At 41.4% G+C, this 28,000-nt stretch overlaps 1 protein-coding gene across 1 annotated transcript in view; it reads left to right on the forward strand.

Moving 5' to 3' along the window:
- PELP1 (proline, glutamate and leucine rich protein 1) overlaps positions 1-28,000 on the forward strand; it is a 157,811-nt gene that overhangs the window by 53,638 nt on the left and 76,173 nt on the right. The window contains exons 15-16 of the mRNA XM_053718249.1: positions 14,702-14,908; positions 15,071-16,402. Coding sequence (XP_053574224.1) covers positions 14,702-14,908; positions 15,071-16,402 — 1,539 coding nt within the window. The remainder of the gene's footprint in view (positions 1-14,701; positions 14,909-15,070; positions 16,403-28,000) is intronic.

The raw sequence follows: 28,000 nt of genomic DNA on the forward strand, positions 1-28,000 counted from the left end.
CGTCTAGCCCGCCGCGAGCAGTGGCGGAATATTGATAAATTTGACGCCTCGCTCGCCGCGACTAAGCTGATGTACTTAACTTTCAGTTGAATTGTCTGGCCAATTGTTAACACGTGACATGTAAGGTGTCATGAACGTCATAGTAGTCGCGGGAATAGAATTTTGCTCCTATAAATGTACAACTTTTCTAAACAACTTTATTATTGTTCCAAAATTTTTGGAGAGTAATTACAGAGCGCTCGTTTTTGTGATCTTTATTTACAATTTCGATATGGCTTCATCTGGATCTGAAACCTCTTCAAAATCCAAGAATCCTCACTTTTCTCATCAGCAAAACGTCGTTTTGATTGACATGATTATTGACTCTTATGATTATTTGTTTGGATGTCGTGTCAAACAGACAAATTTTTCTAGGAGGAAGCAGATCTGGCAAAGGATCAGCGACGCTGTTAGTGCCCAGGGTCCAGGAAAAAAGGATGTCGATCAGCTGAAAAATAACCATCATAGCCCCTATTACTTTGGATAAGTGGCGTGAAAAAGCAGATTGACTCATTCCAATAATGACGCTAGAAACTGCCTGAAAGGAGCCTGTTGCAAAAAAATGCAATGCAGCTAATAGTTTCAGAAGTCCCGGAATAGCTTGTGAACGAGCAGTCATCGGCTCCAAATGATCTTCAATCTCTCGATACAGGTGTAATATCGATTCACGATCAAGCCGGAATCTTTGTATGATCTCTCGGTCAGAAAGGCCGTGCAAACCAACCCGTGGAAGGAATACACGGGGGACTCGAACTCTCCTTCTTCTAACGATACGATTAGCTACATTTCCAGTATTCTGTCTTCTAGCCCGGATTTGCATCAAACGGAGAATAAACAAAAACAGAATTCTCTCCATAGCTGCTGAAATGAACAATGTAAGTACAATGCTGATATTACTGCCTTTTATATATGTATAGACTGGTGTCTAGAGTGGCTTTCCTATTGTTTTGTACCTTGCCCGCCACCTAAAAGGTGGCGAGGCAAAAATAACGAGGTGGGGGCGGAGATTGACGCGAGCGGACAAATAGATTTTTTAGTACATTCGTTTTTGGTGAGTTGGTGGTCAAATGTGTCTAATTACAGTAAAAAATGGAGAGGTAGCGAGGTATGGCGGATAAGTACGCTTGCAATTTTAAAGATGCGAGTTTTTACATAATTGACGGCTTTGTACATATCAGTTTGCGAGTTTTGACGCGAGATTTGTTGCGGGTAGCTCGCTGACTGCTTAGTACATGGAGCCCTAAATCTTTACACTTATATCTTCATATTTAAATGGACAGTCAACACCAGAATGTTTGTTGTTTAAAAAGATAGATGATCCCTTTATTACCCATTCCCCAGTTTTGCATAACCAACACATTTATATTAATATACTTTTAACCTTTGTCATTATCTTGTATCTAAGCCTCTGTAAACTGCCCCCTTGTTTCAGCTCTTTTGACAGACTTGCATTTCTTTCATGCAAGTAGCAAGAGTCCATGAGCTAGTGACGTATGGGATATACATTCCTACCAGGAGGGTGCAAAGTTTCCCAAACCTCAAAATGCCTATAAATACAGCTCCCACCTCACTCATACCTTAGTTTTACAAACTTTGCCTCCTTGTGGAGGTGGTGAAGCAAGTTGTGCTTGATTTCTTCAGTGAAAGGCGCTTCTAAGCATATTGAAGCCCAGTTCCTCTCAAAGTACAGTGTTTGTCTGAGGGATGTGAAGGGAGTATTGCCCGACGATGTCATGTTTTCATCTATGGGAAATCTATTCTAAGGCTCTCTGTAATCAATCGCAGAGATTCATCTCTGCCTCCCTTTGCAGATCAACATTATACTCCTCTACCATTACCTCTGCTGATATGTTTCAGTACTGGTTTGGCTGGCTGCTATATGTGGATGGGTGTCTTCTGGTAAGTGTATATCATTTTTTAAGACACTCTCAGCTATGTTTGGCACTTTATCTTATAAAGTTTTTAATGTACTGTATATTGTATATAATTGCCATAAGTCAGGTTTGTGTATTTCCCTTTGCAGTCTAAACAGTTTCAGCTTGGGAATTATGTTTATGGGAGTTTTAGGCTTACCTGGGGTTAATTATAACTTGAAGTCTGTTTTTTTTGGGGGGGGGGGGGGTTTCTTCAAAAATTTGGGCTTAGGTTTGCGATGACTCAGAATGTTACCTTTTAATTGTAAAAATTTTTGCGCAAAGATTTTTGGCGTGAAGGTGCGTCTGCCGTGACGCGAGTCACGTCATTTCTTGCGACTTTCGTGTCGTTATGACAGGTCATTTATCTTTAATGCCAAAGGGTTTTTTTGCGCTGTTTTTGGCGCCTTAAATTTGTTATATAAGTCTCTCCCTCTTTTTGCTCTCTGCTCTCTTTTGATCTTAGAGGGCTAAGTTGCTAGCTTTTGATTTTACTTTTGTTTAAAAATGTTATCATAAGCATTTTTTCCCATTCTTGAAACTGCTATTTGAGGAAATTGGATATTTTGTTCAAATGTTATTTTTTTCTTTTCTTTCATGTAATTAGCAAGAGTCCATGATCTAGTGACTTATGGGATATACATTCCTACCAGGAGGGGCAAAGTTTCCCAAACCTCAAAATGCCTACAAATACACCCCTCACCACACCCACAAATCAGTTTTTACAAACTTTGCCTCCTATGGAGGTGGTGAAGTAAGTTTGTGCTAGATTCTACGTTGATATGCGCTCCGCAGCAGGTTGGAGACCGGTTTTCCTCTCAGCGTTCAGTGAATGTCAGAGGGATGTGAGGAGAGTATTGCCTATTTGAATTCAATGATCTCCTTCTACGGGGTCTATTTCATAGGTTCTCTGTTATCGGTCGTAGAGATTCATCTCTTACCTCCCTTTTCAGATCGACGATATACTCTTATATATATATATATACCATTACCTCTGCTGATTTTCGTTTCAGTACTGGTTTGGCTTTCTACAACATGTAGATGAGTGTCCTGGGGTAAGTAAGTCTTATTTTCTGTGACACTCTAAGCTATGGTTGGGCACTTTTTTATAAAGTTCTAAATATATGTATTCAAACATTTATTTGCCTTGACTCAGGATGTTCAACATTCCTTATTTTCAGACAGTCAGTTTCATATTTGGGATAATGTATTTGAGTAAAACAATTTTTTTCTTACCTTAAAATTTGAATTTTCCCTGTGGGCTGTTAGGCTCGCGGGGGCTGAAAATGCTTCATTTTATTGCGTCATTCTTGGCGCGGACTTTTTTGGCGCAAATTTTTTTTTCTATTTCCGGCGTCATACGTGTCACCGGAAGTTGCGTCATTTTTTACGTTCCTTTGCGCCAAAAATGTCGGCATTCCGGATGTGGCGTCATTTTTGTCTCCACATTATTTAAGTCTCATTTTTTATTGCTTCTGGTTGCTAGAAGCTTGTTCATTGGCATTTTTTCCCATTCCTGAAACTGTCATTTAAGGAATTTGATCAATTTTGCTTTATATGTTGTTTTTTATATTACATATTGCAAGATGTCCCATGTTGAAGCTGAGTCAGAAGATACTTCTGGAAAATCGCTGCCTGGTGCTGGAGCTACCAAAGCTAAGTGTATCTGCTGTAAACTTTTGGTAGCTGTTCCTCCAGCTGTTGTTTGTATTGAATGTCATGACAAACTTGTTAATGCAGATAATATTTCCTTTAGTAAAGTTACATTACCTGTTGCTGTTCCATCAAAATCTAATACTCAGAGTGTTCCTGATAACATAAGAGATTTTATTTCTAAATCCATTAAGAAGGCTATGTCTGTTTTTCCTCCTTCTAGTAAACGTAAAAAGTCTTTTAAAACTTCTCATTTTTCAGATGAATTTTTAAATGAACATCATCATTCTGATTCTGATAATGGTTCTTCTGGTTCAGAGGATTCTGTCTCAGAGGTTGATGCTGATAAATCTTCATATTTATTTAAAATGGAATTTATTCGTTCTTTACTTAAAGAAGTCCTAATTGCATTAGAAATTGAGGATTCTGGTCCTCTTGATACTAAATCTAAATGTTTAGATAGGGTTTTTTAAATCTCCTGTAGTTATTCCAGAAGTTTTTCCTGTTCCTGGTGCTATTTCTGAAGTAATTTCCAGGGAATGGAATAATTTGGGTAATTAATTTACTCCTTCTAAACGTTTTAAGCAATTATATCCTGTGCCATCTGACAGATTAGAATTTTGGGACAAAATCCCTAAGGTTGATGGGGCTGTCTCTACTCTTGCTAAGCGTACTACCATTCCTACGGCAGATGGTACTTCCTTTAAAGTGATGGTAAACTCTTTTATTTTTAAATGACATATTTACATTTTTAATGTTATTTAATGTCAAACCGCATTATTACTTTTTAATTTTCAAATGTAAATTATCACTATTATTAGTCTTATTATGTTCTCAAGTTTGCAACGCAGCTCCCCGCCTCGCTCCGCCCCTCTTACATGTTCCTAACGAAACTTTCTATTTACTCCTCTCTCCTCCCTCTACTTACGTCATCTGTAGTGCTCGTTCACGAAAGTGAACGCATGCGCATTTGTTTCCCTGACGTTCTGGAAGTAGAGAGTGCCGTGTGAAAAATGACATGAGGCATGCGTGAAATAGAGCGTGCACGCGCAAAGTCTTATCCGGATTTCAATGCTTTTAATTGGTTGGTAGTATAGTCGGGAATGATCGTAATTGCGCATGCGCTAAAAATTATATTGCGAACAGCCTGTCTAGCGACTGGAGATATGATTGGGCACAGTCAGTGGAGATCAATGTGACGTCACGGTGGGCGGGCGATTTTACGGAACGGAGACATTCTGCAAATGAAAAAAAAAGGTAAACTGCTATTTCATGTTTAGATGGAAATTGCACAGGACATTAATATAGAGTATGACTATCCAGATTAGAAATTGAAACGATACTGAGTTTACCATCCCTTTAAGGATCCTTTAGATAGGAAAATTGAATCCTTACTTGTGTTCAGGTAATCTTCTTAGACCTGCTATATCTTTGGCGGATGTTGCTGCAGCTTCAACTTTTTGGTTGGAAGCTTTAGCGCAGCAAGTAACAGATCATAATTCTCATAGCATTATTATTCTTCTTCAACATGCTAATCATTTTATTTGTGATGCCATCTTTGATATCATTAGAGTTGATGTCAGGTATATGTCTCTAGCTATTTTAGCTAGAAGAGCTTTATGGCTTAAAACTTGGAATGCTGATATGTCTTCTAAGTCTACTCTGCTTTCCCTTTCTTTCCTGGGTAATAAATTATTTGGTTCTCAGTTGGATTCTATTATCTCAACTGTTACTGGAGGGAAATGAACTTTTTTACCACAGGATAAAGGTAAATTTAGGTCTAATAATCGTTTTCGTTCCTTTCGTCACAACAAGGAACAAAAGCCTGATCCTTCATCCTCAGGAGCGGTATCAGTTTGGAAACCATCTCCAGTCTGGAATAAATCCAAGCCTTTTAGAAAATCAAAGCCAGCTCCTAAATCCACATGAAGATGCGGCCCTCATTCCAGCTCAGCTGGTAGGGGGCAGATTACGTTTTTTCAAAGAAATTTGGATCAATTCCGTTCACAATCTTTGGATTCAGAATATTGTTTCAGAAGGGTACAGAATTGGCTTCAAGATAAGGCCTCCTGCAAAGAGATTTTTTCTTTCCCGTGTCCCAGTAAATCCAGCGAAGGCTCAAGCATTTCTGAAATGTGTTTCAGATCTAGAGTTGGCTGGAGTAATTATGCCAGTTCCAGTTCTGGAACAGGGGCTGGGGTTTTATTCAAATCTCTTCATTGTACCAAAGAAGGAGAATTCCTTCAGACCAGTTCTGGATCTAAAAATATTGAATCGTTATGTAAGGATACCAACATTCAAAATGGTAACTGTAAGGACTATCCTGCCTTTTGTTCAGCAAGGGCATTATATGTCTACAATAGATTTACAGGATGCATATCTGCATATTCCGATTCATCCAGATCACTATTAGTTTCTGAGATTCTCGTTCCTAGACAAGCATTACCAGTTTTGTGGCTCTGCCGTTTGGCCTAGCAACAGCTCCAAGAATTTTTACAAAGGTTCTCGGTGCCCTTCTGTCTGTAATCAGAGAACAGGGTATTGTGGTATTTCCTTATTTGGACGATATCTTGGTACTTGCTCAGTCTTCACATTTAGCAGAATCTCATACGAATCGACTTGTGTTGTTTCTTCAAGATCATGGTTGGAGGATCAATTTACTAAAAAGTTCATTGATTCCTCAGACAAGGGTAACCTTTTTGGGTTTCCAGATAGATTCAGTGTCCATGACTCTATCTTTGACAGACAAGAGACGTCTAAAATTGATATCAGCTTGTCGAAACCTTCAGTCACAATCATTCCCTTCGGTAGCCTTATGCATGGAAATTCTAGGTCTTATGACTGCTGCATCGGACGCGATCCCCTTTGCTCGTTTTCACATGCAACCTCTTCAGCTCTGTATGCTGAACCAATGGTGCAGGGATTACACAAAGATATCTCAATTAATATCTTTGAAACCGATTGTACGACACTCTCTGACGTGGTGGACAGATCACCATCGTTTAGTTCAGGGGGCTTCTTTTGTTCTCCCGACCTGGACTGTAATCTCAACAGATGCAAGTCTTACAGGTTGGGGAGCTGTGTGGGGGTCTCTGATGGCACAAGGGGTTTGGGAATATCAGGAGGTGAGATTACCGATCAATATTTTGGAACTCCGTGCAATTTTCAGAGCTCTTCAGTCTTGGCCTCTTCTAAAGAGAGAGTCGTTCATTTGTTTTCAGACAGACAATGTCACAACTGTGGCATACATCAATCATCAAGGAGGGACTCACAGCCCTCTGGCTATGAAAGAAGCATCTCGAATTCTGGTTTGGGCGGAATCCAGCTCCTGTCTAGTTTCTGCGGTTCATATCCCAGGTATAGACAATTGGGAAGCGGATTATCTCAGTCGCCAAACGTTGCATCCGGGCGAATGGTCTCTTCACCCAGAGGTATTTCTTCAGATTGTCCAAATGTGGGGACTCTCAGAAATAGATCTGATGGCCTCTCATCTAAACAAGAAACTTCCCAGGTATCTGTCCAGATCCAGGGATCCTCAAGCGGAAGCAGTGGATGCATTGTCACTTCCTTGGAAGTATCATCCTGCTTATATCTTTCCGCCTCTAGTTCTTCTTCCAAGAGTGATCTCCAAGATTCTGAAGGAATGCTCGTTTGTTCTGCTGGTAGCTCCAGCATGGCCTCACGGGTTTTGGTATGCGGATCTTGTCCGGATGGCCTCTTGCCAACCATGGACTCTTCCGTTAAGACCAGACCTTCTGTCGCAAGGTCCTTTTTTCCATCAGGATCTCAAATCCTTAAATTTAAAGGTATGGAGATTGAACGCTTGATTCTTAGTCAAAGAGGTTTCTCTGACTCTGTGATTAATACTATGTTACAGGCTCGTAAATCTGTATCTAGGGAGATATATTATAGAGTCTGGAAGACTTATATTTCTTGGTGTCTTTCTCATCATTTTTCCTGGCATTCTTTTTGAATTCCGAGAATTTTACAGTTTCTTCAGGATGGTTTGGAGAAAGGTTTGTCTACAAGTTCCTTGAAAGGACAAATCTCTGCTCTTTCTGTTCTTTTTCACAGAAAGATTGCTAATCTTCCTGATATTCATTGTTTTGTACAAGCTTTGGTTCGTATAAAACCTGTCATTAAGTCAATTTCTCCTCCTTGGAGTTTGAATTTGGTTCTGGGGGCTCTTCAAGCTCCTCTGTTTGAACCTATGCATTCGTTGGACATTAAATTACTTTCTTGGAAAGTTTTGTTCCTTTTAGCCATCTCTTCTGCCAGAAGAGTTTCTGAATTATCTGCTCTTTCTTGTGAGTCTCCTTTTCTGATTTTTCATCAGGATAAGGCGGTGTTGCGAACTTCTTTTGAATTTTTACCTAAGGTTGTGAATTCCAACAACATTAGTAGAGAAATTGTGGTTCCTTCATTATGTCCTAATCCTAAGAATTCTAAGGAGAAATCATTGCATTCTTTGGATGTAGTTAGAGCTTTGAAATATTATGTTGAAGCTACTAAGAATTTCCGAAAGACTTCTAGTCTATTTGTTATCTTTTCCGGTTCTAGGAAAGGTCAGAAGGCCTCTGCCATTTCTTTGGCATCTTGGTTGAAATCTTTAATTCATCATGCTTATGTCGAGTCGGGTAAAACTCCGCCTCAAAGGATTACAGCTCATTCTACTAGGTCAGTTTCTACTTCCTGGGCGTTTAGGAATGAAGCTTCGGTTGATCAGATTTGCAAAGCAGCAACTTGGTCTTCTTTGCATACTTTTACTAAATTCTACCATTTTGATGTGTTTTCTTCTTCTGAAGCTGTTTTTGGTAGAAAAGTACTTCAGGCAGCTGTTCCAGTTTGAATCTTCTGCTTATATTTTCAGTTTTTTTCATTATAAAATTTAAACTTTATTTTGGGTGTGGATTATTTTTCAGCGGAATTGGCTGTCTTTATTTTATCCCTCCCTCTCTAGTGACTCTTGCGTGGAAAGATCCACATCTTGGGTAGTCATTATCCCATACGTCACTAGCTCATGGACTCTTGCTAATTACATGAAAGAAAACATAATTTATGTAAGAACTTACCTGATAAATTCATTTCTTTCATATTAGCAAGAGTCCATGAGGCCCACCCTTTTTGTGGTGGTTATGATTTTTTTGTATAAAGCACAATTATTCCAATTCCTTATTTTTTATGCTTTCGCACTTTTTTCTTATCACCCCACTTCTTGGCTATTCGTTAAACTGATTTGTGGGTGTGGTGAGAGGTGTATTTGTAGGCATTTTGAGGTTTGGGAAACTTTGCCCCTCCTGGTAGGAATGTATATCCCATACGTCACTAGCTCATGGACTCTTGCTAATATGAAAGAAATGAATTTATCAGGTAAGTTCTTACATAAATTATGTTTTTTGTTACATTTTGAAAGATGTCTCAGACTGATCCTGCCTCAGATGTTACTGTAGGGACTAAGCTGCTTGAACACAATTCTACCAAAGCTAAGTGTGTATGTTGTAAATTCGCTAATCTTACTTCTTCAGCTCAAATATGCGGAACTTGTTATGAAAATCTTTTACATGCTGATAATGTTTCTATAAGTACAAATACATCTATTGTTAAACCTTCACAATCTAATGTACATTATATTCCTGTAGATATTAAAGATTATATTGCTGCAGCCATATAGAAGGCTTTGACTGCTATTCAGCCTTCAAATAAATGTAAAAGGTTTCTCCTTACTTCTCATAAATCAGATGACGCCTATATTGATCGTCATACTGAAGTATCTACTGCTGATGAGGATTTCTCTGGCTCAGAGGATCCTACTTCAGAGTCTGAAATTGATAAATCAACTTCTTTTTAATATTGAATATATTCGTTCTTTATTAAAGGAAGTATTGTTTACTTTTGGGTATTGAGGAATGTAGTCCTCTTGATAACAAGAATAGCAAATGTTTGAATTCTGTTTTTAAAACTTCTGCGGTTACTCCTGAAGTTTTTATGATTCCAGATGCTATATCTCATATGATTACTAAGGAATGGTCTAAACTTGGTGCTTCTTTTAACCCTTCTTCTAGGTTTAAAAAGTTATATCCTTTTACCTGGGGCTAATTTAGAGTTTTAGGGAAAAGCCCCTAAGGTTGATGGGGCTATTTCTACTTTAGCCAAATGTACTACTATTCCTATGGAAGATGGTACTTCTTTTAAAGGGACACTGAACCCAATTTTTTTCTTTTGTGATTCAGATAGAGCATGACATTTTAAGAAACTTTCTAATTTACTCCTATTATCAATTTTTCTTCTTTCTCTTGCTATCTTTATTTGAATAAGAAGGCATCTAAGCTTTTTTTGGGTTCAGCACTCTGGACAGCACTTTTTTATTGGTTGATGAATTTATCCACCAATCAGCAAGGACAACCCAGGTTGTTCACCAAAAATGGTCCGGCATCTAAACTTACATTCTTGCATTTCAAATAAAGATACCAAGAGAATGAAGACAATTTGATAATAGGAGTAAATTAGAAAGTTGCTTAAAATTTCATGCTCTATCTGAATCATGAAAGAAAAAATTTGGGTTCAGTGTCCCTTTAAAGGATCCTTCAGATAGGAAAATTGAATCTTATCTTAGAAAAGCATATTTACATACTGGCTATATTCTTAGACCTGCCATTTCTATGGCTGATGTTGCTACTGCTTCAACTTTTTGGTTAGAACAGTTTAGCGCAACAGTTAATAGATCCTGAATTATCTAGCATTGTTCTTTTACTTCAACATGCTAATCATTTTATTTGTGATGCTATATTTGATGTCAGTAAGATTGATATTAAATCTATTTCTTTAGCTATTCTTACTAGAAGAGCTTTATGGCTTAAATCTTGGAATGCTGATATGGTGTCTAAATCTAGATTACTATCTTTATCATTTCAGGGTAGTAATTTATTTGGTTCTCAATTGGATTTTATTATCTCCACTATCACTGGGGGAAAGGCAGTTTTTCTGCACCAATATTAGAAATCGAAGGGTAAATTAAAATCTCCCAATCGTTTTCGTTCCCTTCGTCAGAATAGAAAACAAAAAACCTCTCCTTCCCCTAAGGCCTCTGGGTCTAATTGGAGACCATCTCTGAATTGGAATAAATTCAAGCCTTTGAAAAGACCTGATCCAGCATGAAGGTGCGGCCCTCAAACCAGTTCAACTGGTGGGGGGCAGATTGATATTATTTCAGCACATTTGGACAGTCTCTGTTCAAAACCAGTGAATTCAGAATATTGTTTCTCAAGGGTATCAAATAGGTTTCAGAATAAGACCTCCCATTGGAAGATTTTTTCTTTCTCATGTTCCAACAAACCCTGTGAAGGCTCAGGTTTTTTGGAAATGCGTTTCAGACCTGGAGCTTTCAGGGGTGATTGTTCCAGTTCCTCTGCAGGAACGGGGTTTGGGTTTTTATTCAAATCTATTCATTGTTCCAAAGAAAGAAGGTTCATTCAGACCAATTCTGGATCTGAAATTTCTAAATAGTTTTGTAAGAGTACCAGCTTTCAAGATGGTGACTATAAGGACTATTCTGCCTTTTGTTCAGCAAGGTCATTTCATGTCCACAATAGACTTGCAGGACGCTTATCTTCATATTCCGATTCATCCATACCACTATTGTTTTCTGAGATTCTCTTTTCTAGACAAGCATTACCAATTTGTCGCTCTTCCGTTTGGCCTAGCGACGGCTCCGAGGATCTTCTCAAAGGTTCTCGGTGCCCTTCTGTCTGTAATCAGAGAGCAGGGTATTGCGGGGTTTCCTTATTTGGACGATATCTTGGTACTAGCTCAATCTTTTCATTTAACGGAATCTCACACAAAACGACTAGTGTGTTTTTTTTTTTTTAAAGACATGGTTGGAGGATCAATTTACAAAAGAGTTTCTTGATTCCTCAGACAAGGGTCACATTTTTAGGTTTCCAGATAGATTCAGTGTTCATGACTCTTTCTCTGACAGACAAGAGACGAATTAAGTTAGTTTTAGCCTGTCTAAACCTTCAGTCTCTATCATTCCCTTCAGTGGCTTTGTGCATGAAAGTTTTAGGTCTCATGACTGCAGCATCAGGCGCGTTCCCCTTTGCTCGTTTTCATATGAGACCTCTACAGCTTTGCATGTTGCACCAATGGTGCAGGGATTATACTCCGATATCACAACTGATATACTTAAATCCCATCACTCCACTCCCTCTGACTTGGTGGTGATCATCACCTTATTCTTCAAGGGGCCTCATTTGTTTGTCCTACCTGGACTCTGATCACAACAGGTCTTACAGGTTGGGGAGCTGTCTGGGGTCTCTGACAGCACAAGGGGTTTGGAAACCTCAAGAGATGAGGTTACCAATCCAATATTTTAGAGCTCTGTGCTATTTTCAGAGCTCTTCAGGTGTGGCCTCTATTGAAGAGAGAACTTTACATTCGTTTTCAAACAGACAATATCACAACAGTGGCATATCTCGGATACTTTCTTGGGTGTTATCCAACTCTTGTCTAATTTCTGCAATTCATTTCCCAGGTGTAGACAATTGGGAAGCAGATTATCTCAGCCGTCAGACTTTACATCCGGGGGAGTGGTCTCTTCATCCAGATATGTTTTTTCATCTTGTACAGATGTGGGCTCTTCCAGAAAAAAGATCTGATGGCCTCTCGTCTAAACAAAAAGCGTCCCAGATACCTTTCAAGGTCCAGGATCCTCAGGCGGAGATGGTGGATGCCTTAGCAGTTCCTTGTTTTTACCAACCTGCTTTATATTTTTCCGCTTCTGGTTCTTCTTCCAAGGGTGATCTCCTCCAAGATCATAATGGAACAATGTCTCATGTGTTTCTGATAGCACCAGCATGGCCTCACAGGTTTTGGTATGCGGTTCTTGTCCGGATGTCCAGCTTCCCGCCTTGGCCACTTCCTTTAAGGCTAGACCTTCTGTTTAAGGACCATTTTTCCATCAGGATCTCAATCTCTAAATTTGAAGGCATGGAAATTGAACGCTTAGTCGTAGAGGTTTCTCTGACTCAGTGATGAGCACTATGATACAGGCTCGTAAGTTTGTCTCAAGGGCAATTTATCATCTGGTTTGGAAAACTTATATTTCATGGTGTTCCACTCATAATTATTCCTGGCATTCTTTCAGAATTCCTAGGATTTTACAGTTTCTTCAGGATTGTTTGGATAAGGGTTAGTCTGCAAATACTTTGAAAGGACAAATTTCTGCTCTTTCTGTCTTATTTCATAGAAAGATCACTAAACTTCCTGACATTCACTGTTTTGTTCAGGCTTTGATTCATATCAAACTTGTTATTAAATCTATTTCTCCTCCTTGGAGTCTCAGTTTGGCTTTGAATATTTTGCAGGCTCCTCCTTTTGAGCCTATGCATTCTTTGGATATTAAACTACTTTCTTGGAAAGTGTTATTGCTTTTGGCTATCTCTTCTGCTAGAAGAGTTTCAGAATTGTCTGCTCTCTCCTGTCAGTCTCCTTATCTGATTTTCCATCAGGATAAGGTTGTTTTGCGGACTTCATTTACATTTTTAGAGTCCATGAGACCAACCCTATTTTTGGTGGCTATGATTTTTTTTTGTATAAAGCACTTTATTTTTTCCAGCTCCTCTTTTTGTATGCTTTTTACTCCTTCTTTTACACTTCACTCCTTGGCTTCATGTTAAACTAAGGTGTATGAGTGAGGTGGGAGGTGTATTTATAGGCATTTTGAGGTTTGGGAAACTTTGCCCCCTCCTGGTAGGAATCTATATATCCCATACGTCACTAGATCATGGACTCTTGCCACTATGAAAGAAATGAATCATTTTACATAATTTAACATAAATTATGTTTTTAGCCAATCAATGCTGACTCCTAGGTAACTTCACGTGCATGAGCTCATTGTTATATGACACACATGAATTAACGCCCTCTAGTGGTGAAAAACTGTCAAAATGCATTCATATAAGAGGCAGCCTTCAAGGTCTAAGAAATTAGCATATGAGCCTACCTAGGTTTTGCTTTCAACTAAGAATACTAAGAGAACAAAGCAAAATTGTTGATAAAAGTAAATTGGAAAATTGTTTAAAATTACATGCCCTATTTGATTCATGAAAGTTTACTAAAGACTTGACTGTCCCTTTAAACAATCAATATAATTGTAAAAAAAAAATCTACATATTGTTCTTAGACTACTCCAGCATGTATTTACTGTTCAATAGCCCTGTAATAAAAAAAACAATATGAGGATTAGAATGTATGCAATGAGTATATATACTGTACCTAGCCATAAAAATGTTGTCCAAATGTTAAACTAATTAAAATTCCCTGAGGGATGCTAAACTCCTTTTCAGTGATGTGTGTACGCTCCTAACCCTGTCACAACTTACATAGGTTGTGAGTGTTTACATTTTGTAAATAGTTCAAAACGTGTTTTATTTTAAACTGTAATATTGAATTATGATATAATCTTCAAATGTTATGTTTTTTATGCAATTATAAATAACATAAAAAAACTATCTAAACATAAAATACTTGCACAAAAAAACATCCTAACAAAACAACAAACTATTGGTAGCTGCCATGTGATAGTTGTTATTACTCTCACATGACAACTGTCAGGTAATTGAACCCTCTATTTCAAATTAGGGGTCTAATGATACAGATCTGTGGGGAGGAGGTGGGTGGTAAGGGTCTTTTATGGTGACCAAAACTTCCAATATAGGACCAATTCTGATAGATATTTGTCATTGTTATGTCAATCATCTAGCAGCTGGACATGCCTCTTTCAAATAAGGGGTCTCACATCCCTCTGTGCTGTGAGGGGCAACAGAGGGACACGCCCATGATTTTGTTCCATATGCTTCTTGTAGGTTATTACTGTTGCAATGGTAAAGAGCTGATAGACACCTGAATATGTGACAATTACTTTGTTTTAGTTTAAACCATTTGTCCTAGGTAAGTTTATGAATGTCTGAAAATATTCCAAAATAAAACATTACAATAAAAAAACTGACTAGATTAAGGCTTCCCTAGATAAGCATGATATTGTTTATATTAAATTACATTTGTTTTATAGTGGAAATATGTATCTCCTCTCTTCTCAGAGGCTCCAGGAGTTATCTATCCCACTTCTGATTCGTCTTCAGCAGGGCTCTGACAACTGGTTGGGTCCATACTTTAGTAGCAATTGTCGAAAGGAGCTTTACAGATTGCTTCTTTGTTTGACATTGACACCTTGCCCACGGCTTCCAGCTCCTCTGCACTGTGCTATCAAGATCTTCAGAGGAGGGGTCACTGAAGAAAGTTTGCAGGTAAGACGTGAGCTAAAAACAGTTCTCAATTACTAAATGCCCACTTTTGGTATGTCTATTTTCTTGTCTTACATATAGATAACTCTCTTAACTTCATATAATCGATTTTATTTTAAGTAAATTATTTTGTTTGTTTTTTTCACTTTACTCTTTCATCTGCAGGTCTCTCTGTTCTGCACAGAGGCTCTTGCTATTTGCCGTGTCCTCATTCATCCTCGTGTCCCCTCCCTTCAGCGCCCATTACCCACTCCTAGTCCACGGCCACCTCCTCAGACAGAAGATGTTTCCATTTTGCGACCTCCTGCTCCTCTACCTACGTTCCCTGTCACTCCTACAGCTAACCACCTGCCTGTCAGAGCTCCTGCTCCTCTGCCAAATGATGCCCCTTTAGCCCCTGCTGTACCCTCCCCTCCGCCAGAGGAGACATTTGGGGGGAAAACACGGCGTGCTGTCTTCATTCATTATGAGAAGGAGGAAGCATCAGATGTAGAGATTTCATTAGAAAGTGATTCAGATGATAGTGTTGTTATAGTTCCTGAGGGTCTCTTCACTAAGCCGCCTGCTAAATCTGAACCCTCACCACCCTCTGCCAAACCTCCACAAGAGGAACCTGCAGAGCTCCCTGCACAAACTGTGGTCCCACCTCCTATTACTGCCCCTCCACCACCTTGTGTTGTGCCTGCTCCTGTTCCTGCTCCACAGCTTCCTGCTGAAATTCCACCTCAGCAACCCCCAGAGGGCACCATGACTGTGATTAATATAAACAGTAGTGATGATGAGGAGGGAGAAGAGGAGGAGGAGGAGGAAGAAGGGGAGTATGATGAAGAAGAAGATTTTTATGATGAAGAGGAGGAAGATTTGGAAGAACTAGAGGAAGAGTATGATGAGGATGAAGAAGGTCTTACAGAAGAGGAGGAGGAAGATCTGGAAGAGGATGGAGAGGATGATGAAGAAGAGGACGAGGGAGAGGATGAGGAAGGACTAATGCATGAAGAGCTGCAGATGGGTTGTGTTTCAGAGGAGTTAGATGAGTGTGTACAGCCTATTATTCAGAGTGTAGAGCCTATTATTCAGAATGTTGAGCCTATGATTCAGAATGTAGAACCTATGATACAGGTGACAGAACCTGTTATTCTGGAAGCAGAACCTGTTGTTCAGGCAACAGAACCAGAAGAAGGGCCTCCTAGGTTGTCTCCTGTGCAGGAGGAAGATGCAGGTGACACTGGACTGCTTATGTTAGTGGAAAGTGAGGAGCAGGAGGCAACTGGGGAGGAGCCGCAGGATAGAGCACCAGAAACAGAGACTGCAGAGAGCCCACCTCCACCTCCTGTTCTTACACCCCCACCACCTCCAGCACTTCCCCTTGAAACTGACAATAGCACTGGTCCCCAAACTGAACCCTTAAATGAACCTGGAATAACCCCAGCCAAAGAAGAACCCGAGAAAGAGAAGGAAGAACGAGAGCCCGAAAAGGCAAAGTCTGAAGAGATAGAGGTAAGTAGTAAGGGATTTATAAAGTGTGGATTTTTGGATATGGTATAAAATAGGTCTGTCATTATTCACTGGATGCTTGGATATGTTTTGACCAGTTTTTCCATTAGTTTACCTGATCTTCTTTTCTGTAGCCAAAAGCTAAATGTAAATTTGTTTGGATAGTAAGAAATTCTGAGGCTTGTAACATTTTCCCTTGATATGTAAGCTATAGTGGTATTTTCTTCTTAAACGGGAAGAGTCCACAGTTGCATACAGAACCTGGCCACTAGGGGGAGGTAAAGACACCCCAGCCAGAGGCCCAAACACCTCCCCCACTTCCCTCATCCCCTAGTCATTCTTTGCCTTTCGTCACAGGAGGTTGGCAGAGAAGTGTCAGAAGTTTGAGATTGTTTCTTATAGAGGGTAGTACTCTTCACAATGGGACTGGAGTTTTAAGTAATCCTGTCAGCCTCTCAGTGAGAGCATGGATGAAAGTTAGTCCGGAGATGCAGGGAGAGTTTTCCTTCAAACCTATCCCGATTCATTAACAGCTCCTTGGTAATCGGCGTTGACAAGTTTCGCTGCCTACCTTTATTCACTCATGTCCATGTCAGAAGCGAGGCTACTATCTGTCACACTTGAAGGGCCGTGTTACTGTTCCACGGCGTAGATTCCGGTAAGATCATTTTATTTCGATATGTGAATGTAATTTCAACTAAACAAGGTAGGGTCCCAGTGGGACTCCTTTTTTATCTTAATAAGGAATCATGGGTTAATATCTCCTGAGGGGGGTTATTGAACAGGGGGACTTTAATCATGTTTGTTATGTGGTTCTATCTGCTAATGTGTAGCAATACCTAGGCTCACGGCTTTTATGGAACATTCTGATATGTTAGACACGGATGTCTCCGATACGGAGAATGCGTCTGGTAATGAATATAAAAAGGCCCGGGTAATCAATGCCCATCAGTTATGTTCAGATTGCCGTTCTAGAGTACTCTCTTCTCCCGAATCAGGGAGCTTAGAGTGTGTTGAGCCATCCGCCTCAGAGGTTTCCATGTCCCGTAAGGCACGTGACCCAGACCCTTTCTCGGCTATGCAAGCAGGTGTCCCTATGGCCCTTTACCCCTTCTCCAGAGGGTGGCTTTTTTCCTCCAGAGGTTACGGCACGGTTCCGCATGGTCATTTCTATGGCGCAGACTCATATCTCCCAAGTGAAATATTTCTAAGATACTGCCTGTGTTCTGTTAACCAGGGCCAGTCGGGCGTGGGATTGCCTGATTCAGTTCGGCCTTCTGGGGAAGCGTTGGCCTCTGAGGCTTCAAGGGCCCCAACCTCTGGGCCAGGGTCTTTCGTTGATCCGGCGAGGAATGATTTTGCCTTCCGTTATAGACTGGCACGTCTCTGTGTTCTTTTAAGACCTGTTTTGGCGATGTTGGAGGATCCCAGTCCTAGTGGTCCGAGGGATCCGAGGCCTTAGATGCTGGATGACAAATTGGATATGACGTTTGGGGATGAAGCCAATCTCCTTAACGTCTCTGTTTTATTTTTTCTTTATGTTTTGGGTTCCAGTTCTGAGCTTGGGTGAATGGGGCCTCTGATTGGCTGGTCCTGTTATCGTTCTCATTCACCTTGGGCGTTCACCCGATGGGTGCTGCCTTCCTTTTATTTTTAAACCGGGTGGATGTGTTTAATTTGTTTTTCTTAAGCTCATGTATGTTAGATTTTAGTATTTGAGAACGTTCTTCTATGGAACCGATACTTGAGATTTTGTGGTCGCATGGGCACTTCCTCGGAAGTTGCGCACTTTTTAAATTATAGAATTATGTTTTCTAGTTCATTTATCGATCCTTCGGGTCCAATTTTCTTGGACCTTGGGCAGTTTTGGAGTGTCCTTATACCAGGCAGGTACTGGTCGGACGCCTTTCTGCTTTTACCTCGGTTCATGTCACCCTCGTGGTGCTGATTTAATCCTGTCGGATTCTGAATGTCACTTGGCCTATTACTGTAGACTCTGGGCTCGGATCCTATTCAAAGTATGAGGCCTACTGTTTAGATACAACCCCTCTGAATGGAGGGTTGTGAATGCCAATCTAAGGTTGGCTTTTTCAGGCTACTCGCCTGGGATACGGATCTGTTTTTTGCACACTGCATCATGGTTCTTTTCGGTCCCTGGGGACCTATGTGGTTTGGTGTTCCGAGTGGTGAACAATTTGCGTCCTCACTTGAGGTTCTTCCGGATGCTGACTCTTTAGCCTATTAAACATTTTCATCCGTGGCAGAGTCTCCTTCCTTCCCGCTTTGGGTGGATCATCTGGTCTGGAAGCGCGAGCATGTCCTCCTTCCTCTTCTCAAAGTTGCTTTACTCTAAGAGGTGGAGTGCAGGGATTCCCTGCCATCTATGGGGAGCTGTGAGGCTTCCAGCTTTTACCCTGTTAAAGGTTTTTTTTTTTTTTTTGGAAGATCGATCCTGCAAGGATCTCTGGCTGTTGTCCCTTCCATATTATACCCTTGGTCTGATCACGGTCTTCGACGTTCAGGTGTTATCTGCGTCCTCATTGCAAATCTAGCCTTGGGGCTTATCAGTGAAGAGTCTAGGTCGGTTACAGACGGTCGCCCTTCTGGGGTCAGGTAGTTGACCATTTATCCTCGATGTTCCTGTAGGGGCTTCGTGGAGGGTGCTTTACGTCTAACTTTCTGGGATGGCAAGCAAGGTCCAGGGTTCTCATTCACCTTCGGGTGTTGGTTGCTACCTTGCCAGTGTGTGTAACACGTGTTAATGCTTGTCTACGAAATTTTCCTTGTGATCCAAGTGCACTGAGTGCCGAATTCTTAAACTGTTCATTAGCTCTTTCAGACTCTTGGGTTTGAGGCTGTTGCTAGATCGCCAAGTCTATGGACTTTAGATGGTACTCTTCTAATCATAGGAGGCAGCTTAGGGTTCCTCAGGAAGTTAGATTTTTTGATCAATTCCATTTTTCGAGGACTCTGGCCTAGGTCAATGTCTCTCCCTGGATGGGTGTGAACGGTTTGCTCTCACCTTAGGTGTTTGTGGTCCCGCGTGCCTCTCGCAGAGGGGAGCGGGGCTCTGTTTTTCATGGGAGATGCCTATCTGCCTGTGGCTTAGGTTTTTAGGTCTCTCTTGACAGGTCCCTACTGGTATTCTGGCGCATTTGATGTTCCTTGTAGACTCCAGGTGTCTTTCAACTGAGTTGGCGATATGGCAGAGGAGTCTCGCCTCTATGGTAGGGTGGTTTTCTGTTGCTTTGGTCCCCTTCTCTTCTAGACCAAGGGATGGGTTCTCCTGGTTTGGAGTTACCTTAGTATCTGTGGCGACCTGTGGTTCCTTGTTTTTTGCCTTGTAAGGGTTTTTCACTTTTTGCGTTTTCAGAATCCTGGAAGGGGAGATGTGGAGTAGTAACTGGTTCCACCATTCCTGCAGCAGGAGGCTGGGGATTTGAACCCTGTTGGGGCTCCTGCTAAATGTTGGATTCTGATATATAGATGCTGGGGGTCTGAAAGCCCTCTTCCCTTGGGAAGTGTTCCTCTTTGGGGAAGACAGCAGTGTAGGGGGTCTCGTACCCGAGCACAATGTCTATCCTGACTCACGGTACCATGCCATTTGTAGTAGCGGTCAGAGGTCTTCCCGGGGGCTTTGTTCCTCATTGACCCATCCTTTTCCAGAGTTTTGGGACTATTGTCTTCTGTCTTTGACTAGCCTTTGGGCTTGGACCTTTACCCTGGAGGGAAGGTCGGGATTGGTTAATCTATGCAGTGTTGACCGTTTTTCTTCCAGAGTCAGTCCTCCCCTTCGGTGGGAGGACTTTTGATGTCCTCCTCTTTTCTACAGGCTGTTGAGCCTTTGTAAGGTTTGCAGTTTAAAACCAGCTACAGCTATTTGCACTTTGAATGTGTGCTAGCAGGCTTTAAAACGCCTTTTGGTGGTTTGGGTTTCACGATGGTTGAGTCAGCTTTCCTACTTGGAAGCTGGTCATTGAGGGTTCCTGTTCAGACGGTTTGGTGTTCTCTTGGAGAGCTCTTTATATTTCTGCTTTCTCTGCTTGCTGCAGGTTTCAATCTGATACGAGGCAACAAGGAACTCATGTTTTTCTGGAGTACCTTATGATATGTACTGGGTCAGGGATATGAGGGTGTCCCTCAAGTCCTTTTTGGGACGTGTTTCCCTGTGTATGGATCTCTTTTTTTAAAAAAAAAAAAAAAAAAAATTATTAGGTCCTTGTGATTCTAGTGAGTTTGTCTCCCTGGGCGCTACTATCGTAAGACAACCATGGGTTGTTCTATGTTTGTTGAGCCGTGTGGAACGATCCTTTTGGATTTCTCCTGGGAATCTTTTCTCCCTTTTGGGGGCAGATAGCGGTCCTTGTCTTTCGGCCTGGTACCTTCATGGGAGTCATGAACCAGGGCGCTGACTCCTCTGAGGCTTTTTGGGCTTGACGGACTCTTTTCAGGCTGTGGTACCTTTCGAAGGGGCCACATTTTGTACCCACCCGTTGTTTGCATTCAGTGTCCTCTAGCTTTGGTATTGTTTTCCCAAAAGTAATGAATGCAGCTGTGGACTCTTCCCGTTTTAAGAAGAAAAACATAAATTATGCTTACCTGATAATTTTCTTTCCTTTCATGTAATTGGCAAGAGTACATGAGCTAGTGACGTATGGGATATTCATTCCTACCAGGAGGGGACAAATTTTCCCAAACCTCAAAATGCCTATAAATACACCTCCCACCACACCCACAACTCAGTTTTACAAACTTTGCCTCCTATGGTGGTGGTGAAGTAAGTTTGTGCTTGATTTTTATGATTTCTTATGTGATGAGCGCTTCTAAGCATTCTGAAGCCCAATTCCTCTCAGAGTACAGTGTCTGTCAGAGGAATGTGAAGAGAGTATCGCCTATTGATTTTATGGTTTCTCTCATGGGAAATCTTTTTAAGGGTTCTCTGTTATCGGTCGTAGGGATTCATCTCCTACCTCCTTTTTCAGATCGACAATATACTCTTATATACCATTACCTCTGCTGATAGTTTTCAGTATTGGTATGGGTGTCTTTCGTTAAGTGTGTATCTTTATTTAAAACACTCTCAGCTATGGTTTGGAGCTTTGTGTATTAATATAAAGTTTTAAATATATGTATTTTACTTATGTTTGCCAAGAGCCAGATCTATGTATATTTCCCTTTGCAGTCTAAACAGTTTCAGTATAGGAATCATGTTTGGGAAGTTTATTTAAACTTTTTTTTTTTTCTTACCTGGGGTCTTTTTTTCTAATTTGACTTTTTTTTTTTTTTTTTTAAAAATTTGCGGTCAATTCTAGGCTTGTGAAGACGCGAAATTCTGTTATTTATTGCGTCATTTTTGTCGCAAAGTTCGATATTCCTGCGTTTTTGGTGTGAAGTTGCGATTGTTATGATGCGCGCTGCGTCATTTCCTGGTGTTGGTTTGCGCCAAATTTTCTTTTACTTCCTTCTGCGCAATGCGTCATTCTTGGCGCCAAAATGTAGTTATTTTACCCCTCTTCCTCTATTGCTTACTGTTTTCATAATTTTTGAAAGCTATTATGCCTGCTTTTTGATTATTTTTTTTGTTTTTAAAAATTACTATACCTGTATTTGTTTTCCTATTTACTGAAACTGTTACATTGTGGAAATTGAATGTTTTGCCTAATGTTATTTTTCTTTATCTGTTACATTTTGTGAGATGTCTCATTCTGATCCTGACTCTGATGTTACTGTAGAAACTATGATGCCCTGAAACACAATTCTTCAAAGCTAAGTGTTTTTTCTTCTGTTAAGTGTGATCAGTCCACGGGTCATCATTACTTCTGGGATATTAACTGCTCCCCTACAGGAAGTGCAAGAGGATTCACCCAGCAGAGCTGCATATAGCTCCTCCCCTCTACGTCACTCCCAGTCATTCTCTTGCACCCAGCAACTAGATAGGTCGTGTGAGAGGACTATGGTGATTATACTTAGTTTTATATCTTCAATCAAAAGTTTGTTATTTTAAAATAGCACCGGAGTGTGTTATTACCTCTCTGGCAGAGTTTGAGGAAGAATCTACCAGAGTTTTGCTATGATTTTAGCCGGAGTAGTTAAGATCATATTGCTGTTCTCGGCCATCTGAGGAGTGAGGTAAACTTCAGATCAGGGGACAGCGGGCAGATGAATCTGCATAGAGGTATGTAGCAGTTTTTATTTTCTGACAATGGAATTGATGAGAAAATCCTGCCATACCGATATAATGTCATGTATGTATACTTTACACTTCAGTATTCTGGGAGAATGGTACTTCACTAGAATTACACTGTAAGAAAGACATAAAGCTGTTTAATAACTAGAGATTATGTTTAACGTTTTTGCTGGAATGTAAAATCGTTTTCATTTGCTGAGGTACTGAGTGAATAAATGTTTGGGCACCATTTTTCCACTTGGCAGTTGCTTAAATCTGTTTTTTCTGTCAGTTTCTGTTCTCCCTCACTGCTGTGTGTGTGGGGGAGGGGCGCTTTTACTATGCATCAAATATTTCAGTCAGCAACTCATTGTATTCCCTGCATGATCTGGTTCATCTCTACAGAGCTCAGGGGTCTTCAAAACTTATTTTGAGGGAGGTAATTTCTCTCAGCAGAGCTGTGAGAATTATAGTTTGACTGAAATAAAAACTTTTATTCTGTAATTTGTTTCCTGCTTTCAGAAATTGTTATCTTTGCTAATGGGATTAAACCTTTGCTAAAGTTGTGTTGTTTACAAGGATTGAGGCTATAACTGTTTCAATTTATTAATTTTTAACTGTCATAGATCTTCTGTGCTTCTTAAAGGCACAGTACGTTTTAATATTATTCTATTTGAATTGTATTTCCAAGTTGCAAGTTTATTTGCTAGTGTGTTAAACATGTCTGATTCAGAAGATGATACCTGTGTCATTTGTTGCAATGCCAAAGTGGAGCCCAATAGAAATTTATGTACTAACTGTATTGATGCTACTTTAAATAAAAATCAATCTGTACAAATTGAACAAATTTCACCAAACAACGAGGGGAGAGTTATGCCGACTAACTCGCCTCACGTGTCAGTACCTACATCTCCCGCTCAGAGGGAGGTGCGTGATATTGTAGCGCCGAGTACAGCTGGGCGGCCATTACAAATCACATTACAGGATATGGCTACTGTTATGACTGAAGTTTTGGCTAAATTACCAGAACTAAAAGGTAAGCGTGATCACTCTGGGGTGAGAACAGAGTGCGCTGATAATATTAGGGCCATGTCAGACACTGCGTCACAGGTGGCAGAACATGAGGACGGAGAACTTCATTCTGTGGGTGACGGTTCTGATCCAAACAGACTGGATTCAGATATTTCAAATTTTAAATTTAAACTGGAAAACCTCCGTGTATTACTAGGGGAGGTGTTAGCGGCTCTGAATGATTGTAACACAGTTGCAATACCAGAGAAAATGTGTAGGTTGGATAAATATTTTGCGGTACCGACGAGTACTGAGGTTTTTCCTATACCTAAGAGACTTACTGAAATTGTTACTAAGGAGTGGGATAGACCCGGTGTGCCGTTCTCACCCCCTCCGATATTTAGAAAAATGTTTCCAATAGACGCCACCACAAGGGACTTATGGCAAACGGTCCCTAAGGTGGAGGGAGCAGTTTCTACTTTAGCTAAGCGTACCACTATCCCGGTGGAGGATAGCTGTGCTTTTTCAGATCCAATGGATAAAAAGTTAGAGGGTTACCTTAAGAAAATGTTTGTTCAACAAGGTTTTATATTGCAACCCCTTGCATGCATTGCGCCGATCACGGCTGCAGCGGCATTCTGGATTGAGTCTCTGGAAGAGAACATTGGTTCAGCTACTCTGGACGACATTACGGACAGGCTTAGAGTCCTTAAACTAGCTAATTCATTCATTTCGGAGGCCGTAGTACATCTTACTAAACTTACGGCGAAGAATTCAGGATTCGCCATTCAGGCACGCAGGGCGCTGTGGCTAAAATCCTGGTCAGCTGATGTTACTTCTAAGTCTAAATTGCTTAATATACCTTTCAAAGGGCAGACCTTATTCGGGCCCGGGTTGAAAGAGATTATCGCTGACATTACAGGAGGTAAAGGCCATGCCCTGCCTCAGGACAAAGCCAAAGCCAAGACTAGACAGTCTAGTTTTCGTTCCTTTCGTAATTTCAAAGCAGGAGCAGCATCAACTTCCTCTGCACCAAAACAGGAAGGAGCTGTTGCTCGCTACAGACAAGGCTGGAAACCTAACCAGTCCTGGAACAAGGGCAAGCAGACTAGGAAACCTGCTGCTGCCCCCAAAACAGCATGAATTGAGGGCCCCCGATCCGGGATCGGATCTAGTGGGGGGCAGACTTTCTCCCTTCGCCCAGGCTTGGGCAAGAGATGTTCAGGATCCCTGGGCGCTAGAGATAATATCTCAGGGATACCTTCTGGACTTCAAATACTCTCCTCCAAGAGAGAGATTTCATCTGTCAAGATTGTCAACAATCCAGACAAAGAAAGAGGCTTTTCTACGCTGCGTACAAGAGCTCTTGTTAATGGGAGTAATCCATCCAGTTCCACGATCGGAACAGGGACAGGGGTTTTACTCAAATCTGTTTGTGGTTCCCAAAAAAGAGGGAACTTTCAGACCAATCCTGGACTTAAAGATCCTAAACAAATTCCTAAGAGTTCCATCGTTCAAGATGGAGACTATTCGGACAATTTTACCTATGATCCAAGAGGGTCAGTACATGACCACTGTAGATTTAAAAGATGCTTACCTGCACATACCGATTCACAAAGATCATTACCGGTACCTAAGGTTTGCCTTCCTAGACAGGCATTACCAGTTTGTGGCTCTTCCATTCGGATTGGCTACAGCGCCAAGAATCTTCACAAAGGTTCTGGGTGCTCTTCTGGCGGTACTAAGACCGCGGGGAATCTCGGTAGCTCCATACCTAGACGACATTCTGATACAAGCTTCAAGCTTTCAAACTGCCAAATCTCATACAGAGTTAGTGCTGGCATTTCTAAGGTCACATGGATGGAAGGTGAACGAAAAGAAAAGTTCACTCGTTCCACTCACAAGAGTTCCCTTCCTGGGGACTCTTATAGATTCTGTAGAAATGAAGATTTACCTGACAGAGGACAGGCTATCAAGACTTCAAAGTGCTTGCCGCTCTCTTCATTCCATTCAACACCCGTCAGTGGCTCAATGTATGGAGGTAATCGGCTTAATGGTAGCGGCAATGGACATAGTACCCTTTGCACGCTTACACCTCAGACCACTGCAACTGTGCATGCTAGGTCAGTGGAATGGGGATTACTCAGACTTATCCCCTTCTCTGAATCTGGATCAAGAGACCAGAAATTCTCTTCTATGGTGGCTTTCTCGGCCACACCTGTCCAGGGGGATGCCATTCAGCAGACCAGACTGGACAATTGTAACAACAGACGCCAGCCTTCTAGGTTGGGGTGCCGTCTGGAATTCCCTGAAGGCTCAGGGACTATGGAGTCAGGAGGAGAGTCTCCTGCCAATAAACATTCTGGAATTGAGAGCAGTTCTCAATGCCCTCCTGGCTTGGCCCCAGTTGACAACTCGGGGGTTCATCAGGTTTCAGTCGGACAACATCACGACTGTAGCTTACATCAACCATCAGGGAGGGACAAGAAGCTCCCTAGCTATGATGGAAGTATCAAAGATAATTCGCTGGGCAGAGTCTCACTCTTGCCACCTGTCAGCAATCCACATCCCGGGAGTGGAGAACTGGGAGGCGGATTTCTTAAGTCGTCAGACTTTTCATCCGGGGGAGTGGGAACTTCATCCGGAGGTCTTTGCCCAAATACTTCGACGTTGGGGCAAACCAGAGATAGATCTCATGGCGTCTCGACAGAACGCCAAGCTTCCTCGTTACGGGTCCAGATCCAGGGATCCAGGAGCAGTCCTGATAGATGCTCTGACAGCACCTTGGGACTTCAGGATGGCTTACGTGTTTCCACCCTTCCCGTTGCTTCCTCGATTGATAGCCAGAATCAAACAAGAGAGAGCATCAGTGATTCTAATAGCACCTGCGTGGCCACGCAGGACTTGGTATGCAGACCTGGTGGACATGTCATCCTGTCCGCCTTGGTCTCTACCTCTGAAACAGGACCTTCTGATACAGGGTCCCTTCAAACATCAAAATCTAACTTCTCTGAAGCTGACTGCTTGGAAATTGAACGCTTAATTTTATCAAGACGTGGGTTTTCTGAGTCAGTTATTAGTACCTTAATACAGACTAGGAAACCTGTTACCAGAAAGATTTACCATAAGATATGGCGTAAATACCTACATTGGTGTGAATCCAAAGGTTACTCTTGGAGTAAGGTTAGGATTCCTAGGATATTGTCTTTTCTACAAGAAGGTTTAGAAAAGGGTTTTTCTCCAACATAGGTGTGTCCGGTCCACGGCGTCATCCTTACTTGTGGGATATTCTCTTCCCCAACAGGAAATGGCAAAGAGCCCAGCAAAGCTGGTCACATGATCCCTCCTAGGCTCCGCCTACCCCAGTCATTCTCTTTGCCGTTGTACAGGCAACATCTCCACGGAGATGGCTTAGAGTGATTTATGTGATAATGACAATGATGCCCAAGATGATTCCTCAAGTGAGGGGAGTAAGCATGGTACTGCATCATTCCCTCCTTCGTCTACACGAGTCTTGCCCACTCAGGAGGCCCCTAGTACATCTAGCGCGCCAATACTCCTTACTATGCAACAATTAACGGCTGTAATGGATAATTCTGTCAAAAACATTTTAGCCAAAATGAACCCTTGTCAGCGTAAGCGTGGCTGCTCTGTTTTAGTTACTGAAGAGCATGACGACGCTGATATTAATATCTCTGAAGGGCCCCTAACCCAATCTGAGGGGGCCAGGGAGGTTTTGTCTGAGGGAGAAATTACTGATTCAGGGAACATTTCTCATCAGGCTGAATCTGATGTGATTACATTTAAATTTAAGTTGGAACATCTCCGCATTTTGCTTAAGGAGGTATTATCCACTCTGGATGATTGTGAAAAGTTGGTCATCCCAGAGAAACTATGTAAAATGGACAAGTTCCTAGAGGTGCCGGGGCTCCCAGAAGCTTTTCCTATACCCAAGCGGGTGGCGGACATTGTTAATAAAGAATGGGAAAGGCCCGGTATTCCTTTCGTCCCTCCCCCCATATTTAAAAAATTGTTTCCTATGGTCGACCCCAGAAAGGACTTATGGCAGTCAGTCCCCAAGGTCGAGGGAGCGGTTTCTACTTTAAACAAACGCACCACTATACCCATAGAGGATAGTTGTGCTTTCAAAGATCCTATGGATAAAAAATTAGAAGGTTTGCTTAAAAAGATGTTTGTTCAGCAGGGTTACCTTCTACAACCCATTTCATGCATTGTCCCTGTCACTACAGCCGCATATTTCTGGTTTGATGAACTGATAAAGGCGCTCAATAGTGATTCTCCTCCTTATGAGGAGATTATGGACAGAATCAATGCTCTCAAATTGGCTAATTCTTTCACTCTAGACGCCACTTTGCAATTGGCTAGGTTAGCGGCTAAGAATTCTGGGTTTGCTATTGTGGCGC

The sequence above is a fragment of the Bombina bombina genome, chromosome 6 (genome assembly GCF_027579735.1).
Source record: "Bombina bombina isolate aBomBom1 chromosome 6, aBomBom1.pri, whole genome shotgun sequence".
In the NCBI taxonomy this organism is placed as follows: Eukaryota; Metazoa; Chordata; class Amphibia; order Anura; family Bombinatoridae; genus Bombina; species Bombina bombina.